At 42.6% G+C, this 11990-nt stretch overlaps 1 protein-coding gene across 1 annotated transcript in view; it reads right to left on the reverse strand.

Moving 5' to 3' along the window:
* Positions 1-11990, reverse strand: part of LOC121568068 (disintegrin and metalloproteinase domain-containing protein 10) — a 48675-nt gene that overhangs the window by 9128 nt on the left and 27557 nt on the right. Inside the window, exons 10-14 of the mRNA XM_041878638.1 lie at positions 11904-11990; positions 11472-11622; positions 11034-11217; positions 10476-10587; positions 2225-2445 (exon numbers count right to left, since the gene is read on the reverse strand). The exon at positions 11904-11990 is cut by the window's right edge and continues 97 nt beyond it. Of these exons, the coding sequence (XP_041734572.1) occupies positions 2225-2445; positions 10476-10587; positions 11034-11217; positions 11472-11622; positions 11904-11990 (755 nt within the window). The remainder of the gene's footprint in view (positions 1-2224; positions 2446-10475; positions 10588-11033; positions 11218-11471; positions 11623-11903) is intronic.

Consider the following 11990-nt stretch of genomic DNA (forward strand, 5'->3'; position numbering starts at 1 on the left):
CGTACCACTATCCACTCTGTTCTCATAGAGCTCAGGGTTGAGTCAGTCAGTAAGCTACGTACCACTATCCACTCTGTTCTCATAGAGCTCAGGGTTGAGTCAGTCAGTAAGCTACGTACCACTATCCACTCTGTTCTCATAGAGCTCAGGGTTGAGTCAGTCAGTAAGCTATGTACCACTATCCACTCTGTTCTCAGAGCTCAGGGTTGAGTCAGTCAGTAAGCTACGTACCACTATCCACTCTGTTCTCATAGAGCTCAGGGTTGAGTCAGTCAGTAAGCTACGTACCACTATCCACTCTGTTCTCATAGAGCTCAGAGTTGAGTCAGTCAGTAAGCTACGTACCACTATCCACTCTGTTCTCAGAGCTCAGGGTTGAGTCAGTCAGTAAGCTACGTACCACTATCCACTCTGTTCTCATAGAGCTCAGGGTTGAGTCAGTCAGTAAGCTACGTACCACTATCCACTCTGTTCTCAGAGCTCAGGGTTGAGTCAGTCAGTAAGCTACGTACCACTATCCACTCTGTTCTCATAGAGCTCAGGGTTGAGTCAGTCAGTAAGCTACGTACCACTATCCACTCTGTTCTCATAGAGCTCAGGGTTGAGTCAGTCAGTAAGCTACGTACCACTATCCACTCTGTTCTCATAGAGCTCAGGGTTGAGTCAGTCAGTAAGCTACGTACCACTATCCACTCTGTTCTCATAGAGCTCAGGGTTGAGTCAGTCAGTAAGCTACGTACCACTATCCACTCTGTTCTCATAGAGCTCAGGGTTGAGTCAGTCAGTAAGCTACGTACCACTATCCACTCTGTTCTCATAGAGCTCAGGGTTGAGTCAGTCAGTAAGCTACGTACCACTATCCACTCTGTTCTCATAGAGCTCAGGGTTGAGTCAGTCAGTAAGCTACGTACCACTATCCACTCTGTTCTCAGAGCTCAGGGTTGAGTCAGTCAGTAAGCTACGTACCACTATCCACTCTGTTCTCAGAGCTCAGGGGTTGAGTCAGTCAGTAAGCTACGTACCACTATCCACTCTGTTCTCATAGAGCTCAGGGTTGAGTCAGTCAGTAAGCTACGTACCACTATCCACTCTGTTCTCAGAGCTCAGGGTTGAGTCAGTCAGTAAGCTACGTACCACTATCCACTCTGTTCTCATAGAGCTCAGGGTTGAGTCAGTCAGTAAGCTACGTACCACTATCCACTCTGTTCTCAGAGCTCAGGGTTGAGTCAGTCAGTAAGCTACGTATCACTATCCACTCTGTTCTCATAGAGCTCAGGGTTGAGTCAGTCAGTAAGCTACGTACCACTATCCACTCTGTTCTCATAGAGCTCAGGGTTGAGTCAGTCAGTAAGCTACGTACCACTATCCACTCTGTTCTCATAGAGCTCAGGGTTGAGTCAGTCAGTAAGCTACGTACCACTATCCACTCTGTTCTCAGAGCTCAGGGTTGAGTCAGTCAGTAAGCTACGTACCACTATCCACTCTGTTCTCATAGAGCTCAGGGTTGAGTCAGTCAGTAAGCTACGTACCACTATCCACTCTGTTCTCATAGAGCTCAGGGTTGAGTCAGTCAGTAAGCTACGTACCACTATCCACTCTGTTCTCAGAGCTCAGATTGAAGAGTCAGTCAGTAAGCTACGTACCACTATCCACTCTGCAATGTTCTCATAGAGCTCAGGGTTGAGTCAGTCAGTAAGCTACGTACCACTATCCACTCTGTTCTCATAGAGCTCAGGGGTTGAGTCAGTCAGTAAGCTACGTACCACTATCCACTCTGTTCTCATAGAGCTCAGGGTTGAGTCAGTCAGTAAGCTACGTACCACTATCCACTCTGTTCTCATAGAGCTCAGGGTTGAGTCAGTCAGTAAGCTACGTACCACTATCCACTCTGTTCTCAGAGCTCAGATTGAAGAGTCAGTCAGTAAGCTACGTACCACTATCCACTCTGCAATGTTCTCATAGAGCTCAGGGTTGAGTCAGTCAGTAAGCTACGTACCACTATCCACTCTGTTCTCATAGAGCTCAGGGTTGAGTCAGTCAGTAAGCTACGTACCACTATCCACTCTGTTCTCATAGAGCTCAGGGTTGAGTCAGTCAGTAAGCTACGTACCACTATCCACTCTGTTCTCATAGAGCTCAGGGTTGAGTCAGTCAGTAAGCTACGTACCACTATCCACTCTGTTCTCAGAGCTCAGATTGAAGAGTCAGTCAGTAAGCTACGTACCACTATCCACTCTGCAATGTTCTCATAGAGCTCAGGGTTGAAGATGGCCTTCTTCAGCCTGGCCAGGGGGCCGTCAGCGTCCACCAGGCGACACTTCATGAACACGTCACAGTAGCCCTTGAAGTCGTTGCAGGGAGACCCCGCGGGCAGCGTGGTGACCTTCTTATTGAAGAACCGGGCCAGCTTCTCTGAGCCAGTACTGCTGCAGGTGTTGGGGTTCACTGCAACACAAGACAATCATTTACATTTTTACATTTTAGTCATTTAGCAGACGCTCTTATCCAGAGCGACTTACAGTTAGTGAGTGCATACATTATTATTATTATATATATATATTTTTTCATACTGGCCCACCGTGGGAATCAATCACAGGAGTTAACAATAACTTTTATAGCACTATTCATTACATTCATAGTCTCAAAGCCCTTTAAACATTGTCATACAAACTGTTAAGGTTGAAAAATTCCCAAATAAATTCCCTGTTTTTTTCAGAAAACCTGGATTGGAGTATTCCCAGAATCACAAGGGAATTCTCCAACTGGGAATGCTGAAAAACACAGCAACTTTGGGAAAGAACATAATGTTCATGTCAGGACATAATACTACTGAGATATGCCCCTAAGGCATCATGTTCATGTCAGGACATAATACTACTGAGATATGCCCCTAAGGCATCATGTTCATGTCAGGACATAATACTACTGAGATATGCCCCTAAGGCATCATGTTCATGTCAGGACATAATACTACTGAGATATGCCCCTAAGGCATCATGTTCATGTCAGGACATAATACTACTGAGATATGCCCCTAAGGCATCATGTTCATGTCAGGACATAATACTACTGAGATATGCCCCTAAAGCATCATGTTCATGTCAGGACATAATACTACTGAGATATGCCCCTAAGGCATCATGTTCATGTCAGGACATAATACTACTGAGATATGCCCCTAAGGCATCATGTTCATGTCAGGACATAATACTACTGAGATATGCCCCTAAGGCATCATGTTCATGTCAGGACATAATACTACTGAGATATGCCCCTAAGGCATCATGTTCATGTCAGGACATAATACTACTGAGATATGCCCCTAAGGCATCATGTTCATGTCAGGACATAATACTACTGAGATATGCCCCTAAGGCATCATGTTCATGTCAGGACATAATACTACTGAAATATGCCCCTAAAGCATCATGTTCATGTCAGGACATAATACTACTGAGATATGCCCCTAAGGCATCATGTTCATGTCAGGACATAATACTACTGAGATATGCCCCTAAGGCATCATGTTCATGTCAGGACATAATACTACTGAGATATGCCCCTAAGGCATCATGTTCATGTCAGGACATAATACTACTGAGATATGCCCCTAAGGCATCATGTTCATGTCAGGACATAATACTACTGAGATATGCCCCTAAGGCATCATGTTCATGTCAGGACATAATACTACTGAGATATGCCCCTAAGGCATCATGTTCATGTCAGGACATAATACTACTGAGATATGCCCCTAAGGCATCATGTTCATGTCAGGACATAATACTACTGAGATATGCCCCTAAGGCATCATGTTCATGTCAGGACATAATACTACTGAGATATGCCCCTAAGGCATCATGTTCATGTCAGGACATAATACTACTGAGATATGCCCCTAAAGCATCATGTTCATGTCAGGACATAATACTACTGAGATATGCCCCTAAAGCATCATGTTCATGTCAGGACATAATACTACTGAGATATGCCCCTAAGGCATCATGTTCATGTCAGGACATAATACTACTGAGATATGCCCCTAAGGCATCATGTTCATGTCAGGACATAATACTACTGAGATATGCCCCTAAGCATCATGTTCATGTCAGGACATAATACTACTGAGATATGCCCCTAAAGCATCATGTTCATGTCAGGACATAATACTACTGAGATATGCCCCTAAAGCATCATGTTCATGTCAGGACATAATACTACTGAGATATGCCCCTAAGGCATCATGTTCATGTCAGGACATAATACTACTGAGATATGCCCCTAAAGCATCATGTTCATGTCAGGACATAATACTACTGAGATATGCCCCTAAAGCATCATGTTCATGTCAGGACATAATACTACTGAGATATGCCCCTAAAGCATCATGTTCATGTCAGGACATAATACTACTGAGATATGCCCCTAAAGCATCATGTTCATGTCAGGACATAATACTACTGAGATATGCCCCTAAGGCATCATGTTCATGTCAGGACATAATACTACTGAGATATGCCCCCTAAGGCATCATGTTCATGTCAGGACATAATACTACTGAGATATGCCCCTAAGGCATCATGTTCATGTCAGGACATAATACTACTGAGATATGCCCCTAAGGCATCATGTTCATGTCAGGACATAATACTACTGAGATATGCCCCTAAGGCATCATGTTCATGTCAGGACATAATACTACTGAGATATGCCCCTAAGGCATCATGTTCATGTCAGGACATAATACTACTGAGATGTGCCCCTAAGGCATCATGTTCATGTCAGGACATAATACTACTGAGATATGCCCCTAAAGCATCATGTTCATGTCAGGACATAATACTACTGAGATATGCCCCTAAAGCATCATGTTCATGTCAGGACATAATACTACTGAGATATGCCCCTAAAGCATCATGTTCATGTCAGGACATAATACTACTGAGATATGCCCCTAAGGCATCATGTTCATGTCAGGACATAATACTACTGAGATATGCCCCTAAGGCATCATGTTCATGTCAGGACATAATACTACTGAGATATGCCCCTAAAGCATCATGTTCATGTCAGGACATAATACTACTGAGATATGCCCCTAAGGCATCATGTTCATGTCAGGACATAATACTACTGAGATATGCCCCTAAGGCATCATGTTCATGTCAGGACATAATACTACTGAGATATGCCCCTAAGGCATCATGTTCATGTCAGGACATAATACTACTGAGATATGCCCCTAAGGCATCATGTTCATGTCAGGACATAATACTACTGAGATATGCCCCTAAGGCATCATGTTCATGTCAGGACATAATACTACTGAGATATGCCCCTAAGGCATCATGTTCATGTCAGGACATAATACTACTGAGATATGCCCCTAAAGCATCATGTTCATGTCAGGACATAATACTACTGAGATATGCCCCTAAAGCATCATGTTCATGTCAGGACATAATACTACTGAGATATGCCCCTAAGGCATCATGTTCATGTCAGGACATAATACTACTGAGATATGCCCCTAAGGCATCATGTTCATGTCAGGACATAATACTACTGAAATATGCCCCTAAGCATCATGTTCATGTCAGGACATAATACTACTGAGATATGCCCCTAAAGCATCATGTTCATGTCAGGACATAATACTACTGAGATATGCCCCTAAAGCATCATGTTCATGTCAGGACATAATACTACTGAAATATGCCCCTAAAGCATCATGTTCATGTCGGGACATAATACTACTGAGATATGCCCCTAAAGCATCATGTTCATGTCAGGACATAATACTACTGAGATATGCCCCTAAAGCATCATGTTCATGTCAGGACATAATACTACTGAGATATGCCCCCTAAAGCATCATGTTCATGTCAGGACATAATACTACTGAGATATGCCCCTAAGGCATCATGTTCATGTCAGGACATAATACTACTGAGATATGCCCCTAAGGCATCATGTTCATGTCAGGACATAATACTACTGAGATATGCCCCTAAGGCATCATGTTCATGTCAGGACATAATACTACTGAGATATGCCCCTAAAGCATCATGTTCATGTCAGGACATAATACTACTGAGATATGCCCCTAAAGCATCATGTTCATGTCAGGACATAATACTACTGAGATATGCCCCTAAAGCATCATGTTCATGTCAGGACATAATACTACTGAGATGTGCCCCTAAAGCATCATGTTCATGTCAGGACATAATACTACTGAGATGTGCCCCTAAAGCATCATGTTCATGTCAGGACATAATACTACTGAGATGTGCCCCTAAAGCATCATGTTCATGTCAGGACATAATACTACTGAGATGTGCCCCTAAAGCATCATGTTCATGTCAGGACATAATACTACTGAGATATGCCCCTAAGGCATCATGTTCATGTCAGGACATAATACTACTGAAATATGCCCCTAAGGCATCATGTTCATGTCAGGACATAATACTACTGAGATGTGCCCCTAAGGCATCATGTTCATGTCAGGACATAATACTACTGAGACATGCCCCTAAAGCATCATGTTCATGTCAGGACATAATACTACTGAAATATGCCCCTAAAGCATCATGTTCATGTCAGGACATAATACTACTGAGATATGCCCCTAAGGCATCATGTTCATGTCAGGACATAATACTACTGAGATATGCCCCTAAGGCATCATGTTCATGTCAGGACATAATACTACTGAAATATGCCCCTAAGCATCATGTTCATGTCAGGACATAATACTACTGAGATATGCCCCTAAAGCATCATGTTCATGTCAGGACATAATACTACTGAGATATGCCCCTAAGGCATCATGTTCATGTCAGGACATAATACTACTGAGATATGCCCCTAAAGCATCATGTTCATGTCAGGACATAATACTACTGAGATATGCCCCTAAAGCATCATGTTCATGTCAGGACATAATACTACTGAGATGTGCCCCTAAAGCATCATGTTCATGTCAGGACATAATACTACTGAGATGTGCCCCTAAAGCATCATGTTCATGTCAGGACATAATACTACTGAGATATGCCCCTAAAGCATCATGTTCATGTCAGGACATAATACTACTGAGATGTGCCCCTAAAGCATCATGTTCATGTCAGGACATAATACTACTGAGATATGCCCCTAAAGCATCATGTTCATGTCAGGACATAATACTACTGAGATATGCCCCTAAGGCATCATGTTCATGTCAGGACATAATACTACTGAGATATGCCCCTAAAGCATCATGTTCATGTCAGGACATAATACTACTGAGATATGCCCCTAAAGCATCATGTTCATGTCAGGACATAATACTACTGAGATATGCCCCTAAAGCATCATGTTCATGTCAGGACATAATACTACTGAGATATGCCCCTAAGGCATCATGTTCATGTCAGGACATAATACTACTGAGATATGCCCCTAAGGCATCATGTTCATGTCAGGACATAATACTACTGAGATATGCCCCTAAGGCATCATGTTCATGTCAGGACATAATACTACTGAGATATGCCCCTAAGGCATCATGTTCATGTCAGGACATAATACTACTGAGATATGCCCCTAAGGCATCATGTTCATGTCAGGACATAATACTACTGAGATATGCCCCTAAGGCATCATGTTCATGTCAGGACATAATACTACTGAGATATGCCCCTAAGGCATCATGTTCATGTCAGGACATAATACTACTGAGATATGCCCCTAAGGCATCATGTTCATGTCAGGACATAATACTACTGAGATATGCCCCTAAGGCATCATGTTCATGTCAGGACATAATACTACTGAGATATGCCCTAAGGCATCATGTTCATGTCAGGACATAATACTACTGAGATATGCCCCTAAGGCATCATGTTCATGTCAGGACATAATACTACTGAGATATGCCCCCTAAGGCATCATGTTCATGTCAGGACATAATACTACTGAGATATGCCCCTAAAGCATCATGTTCATGTCAGGACATAATACTACTGAAATATGCCCCTAAAGCATCATGTTCATGTCAGGACATAATACTACTGAGATATGCCCCTAAGGCATCATGTTCATGTCAGGACATAATACTACTGAGATATGCCCCTAAGGCATCATGTTCATGTCAGGACATAATACTACTGAGATATGCCCCTAAGGCATCATGTTCATGTCAGGACATAATACTACTGAGATATGCCCCTAAGGCATCATGTTCATGTCAGGACATAATACTACTGAGATATGCCCCTAAGGCATCATGTTCATGTCAGGACATAATACTACTGAGATATGCCCCTAAGGCATCATGTTCATGTCAGGACATAATACTACTGAGATATGCCCCTAAGGCATCATGTTCATGTCAGGACATAATACTACTGAGATATGCCCCCTAAGGCATCATGTTCATGTCAGGACATAATACTACTGAGATATGCCCCTAAGGCATCATGTTCATGTCAGGACATAATACTACTGAGATATGCCCCTAAAGCATCATGTTCATGTCAGGACATAATACTACTGAAATATGCCCCTAAAGCATCATGTTCATGTCAGGACATAATACTACTGAGATATGCCCCTAAGGCATCATGTTCATGTCAGGACATAATACTACTGAGATATGCCCCTAAGGCATCATGTTCATGTCTGGACATAATACTACTGAAATATGCCCCTAAGCATCATGTTCATGTCAGGACATAATACTACTGAGATATGCCCCTAAAGCATCATGTTCATGTCAGGACATAATACTACTGAGATATGCCCCTAAAGCATCATGTTCATGTCAGGACATAATACTACTGAAATATGCCCCTAAAGCATCATGTTCATGTCAGGACATAATACTACTGAGATATGCCCCTAAAGCATCATGTTCATGTCAGGACATAATACTACTGAGATATGCCCCTAAAGCATCATGTTCATGTCAGGACATAATACTACTGAAATATGCCCCTAAAGCATCATGTTCATGTCAGGACATAATACTACTGAGATATGCCCCTAAGGCATCATGTTCATGTCAGGACATAATACTACTGAGATATGCCCCTAAGGCATCATGTTCATGTCAGGACATAATACTACTGAAATATGCCCCTAAGGCATCATGTTCATGTCAGGACATAATACTACTGAGATATGCCCCTAAGGCATCATGTTCATGTCAGGACATAATACTACTGAGATATGCCCCTAAAGCATCATGTTCATGTCAGGACATAATACTACTGAGATATGCCCCTAAAGCATCATGTTCATGTCAGGACATAATACTACTGAGATATGCCCCTAAAGCATCATGTTCATGTCAGGACATAATACTACTGAGATGTGCCCCTAAAGCATCATGTTCATGTCAGGACATAATACTACTGAGATGTGCCCCTAAAGCATCATGTTCATGTCAGGACATAATACTACTGAGATGTGCCCCTAAAGCATCATGTTCATGTCAGGACATAATACTACTGAGATGTGCCCCTAAAGCATCATGTTCATGTCAGGACATAATACTACTGAAATATGCCCCTAAGGCATCATGTTCATGTCAGGACATAATACTACTGAAATATGCCCCTAAGGCATCATGTTCATGTCAGGACATAATACTACTGAGATGTGCCCCTAAGGCATCATGTTCATGTCAGGACATAATACTACTGAGATATGCCCCTAAAGCATCATGTTCATGTCAGGACATAATACTACTGAAATATGCCCCTAAAGCATCATGTTCATGTCAGGACATAATACTACTGAGATATGCCCCTAAGGCATCATGTTCATGTCAGGACATAATACTACTGAGATATGCCCCTAAGGCATCATGTTCATGTCAGGACATAATACTACTGAAATATGCCCCTAAGCATCATGTTCATGTCAGGACATAATACTACTGAGATATGCCCCTAAAGCATCATGTTCATGTCAGGACATAATACTACTGAGATATGCCCCTAAAGCATCATGTTCATGTCAGGACATAATACTACTGAAATATGCCCCTAAAGCATCATGTTCATGTCAGGACATAATACTACTGAGATATGCCCCTAAAGCATCATGTTCATGTCAGGACATAATACTACTGAGATATGCCCCTAAAGCATCATGTTCATGTCAGGACATAATACTACTGAGATGTGCCCCTAAAGCATCATGTTCATGTCAGGACATAATACTACTGAGATGTGCCCCTAAAGCATCATGTTCATGTCAGGACATAATACTACTGAGATGTGCCCCTAAAGCATCATGTTCATGTCAGGACATAATACTACTGAGATGTGCCCCTAAAGCATCATGTTCATGTCAGGACATAATACTACTGAAATATGCCCCTAAAGCATCATGTTCATGTCAGACTGGTGTAGTAACGCTCACACTCCTTGGGGTAGGGTGACACACACACACACACACACACACCAAGCAGGACTCACTCTTTTCACTACAGCAGACGTGGCACAGCTCGCCAGTCTCGTCCTTTCCCTCCACGCTGGCACAGGTACAGACCTCCAGACCATACTTCTCACAGATGGAGCCGGAGCAGCCCTGGAGGAGATGGAAGGAACGAGCTATCATCTTCAACATCTCAAATTACTTTTATATAGATTTTTTTTGTTTTTTTTTGTTTTAGACATTTGTAGCTAAAAGTTGAATTGCAGCATAGATAGGCCTATGTAAGTGAATAAATAAAATAATTGTGGTTCCTGGTATTTTGAGATGTAGTATACAGTATTGCAGTTAAGCAGAATCAATTTTTTGAATTAAGGATTTATAATGTTTTCCTGTGAGGGAACTTCATATGTGGTGACTGATAAATTGGTACAGACAGAACGTAGGGTTGGGGGGGGTTCAGGAAGTACACTGAAATTCCAATTCCAATTCCCTTCACTGCTTTTCAATGAGGAACATTAGGAATTGGGTACACTTTCTGAATTGACTGGAATTGAAATGGAGTTGACCCCCGACCTTGAAGGTAGCTAGTAATCACTCACCCCATTGAGGCAGACTTGAGTCTCTCCGTGACAGGCGGTGAAGTTGGCCTTGGGTTCAGAGGTGGGGCACTGGGCCGTACCCCCGTTACACATGCCCTGGTGGGCACATTCAGACTCCTCACGACACTTCTCATTTCGGCCCTTATAGACGCACTCAGGAGTACAGCACGGGCCCTGGCTAGGACTAAAAAAAATAAAAATAAAATAATATTAGAAAAGGGTTAAATTAGTATTATGGCAAAATAACACAATTACAGAAATAAGCAGGTCAATTTTAGTAATTTCATTCCCATGACATTTGCATGGAACTAAATGTACAAGAGCTTCTTTCCTGAATTTGTGCCTCTGATCTTCCTGCACCACAGGTTAGGAAAAAAACCTCAAACAGAATAGCATTGTACTGTATCGCAGCTTTAAAAAAGGGCCACCTTATCTTACCTGCAGACTTTGTTGGGTTTTAGCTTACACTTCCTGTTGTCAGGCTGGCCGGCGTCATAGCAACACTGGTCTCTGCACTGATCGCTGTATCCACAGTCACACTCCTCCCCTGGCTCCACTAACCCATTACCACAGATGGGCTGGCCAGACTCTGTATGGGGGGGGGGGGGCAGACAGAACACACGTTATGAAATTACATTCAAAATAACACATTTGATCTGTGACAGTGTAGATTTCTGGAAAACTCTCCCAAAATTCCAAGGCTTTCCAGAAATCCTGGTTGAAGGATTCCGGGAATACTCCCAACAGCGATTTCCTAAAAGCCTGGGAATTTCTGGAAAGTTTCCAGAATTCTGCAACCCCTTACACAGTACACTCCAATCTGAAACTAAGGGCTAGTCTCAAACACCATAGCCACCAGTGGAAACGTACCGACAAAACAGCTTCCCCTCTTCTTCTCCAGGACCTGGCTGATGTTCCTGACGCTGCAGATGGAGAACTTGTTGTTGTTGAGCTTGT

This window comes from Coregonus clupeaformis, unplaced genomic scaffold (genome assembly GCF_020615455.1).
Source record: "Coregonus clupeaformis isolate EN_2021a unplaced genomic scaffold, ASM2061545v1 scaf0614, whole genome shotgun sequence".
Taxonomy (NCBI): Eukaryota; Metazoa; Chordata; class Actinopteri; order Salmoniformes; family Salmonidae; genus Coregonus; species Coregonus clupeaformis.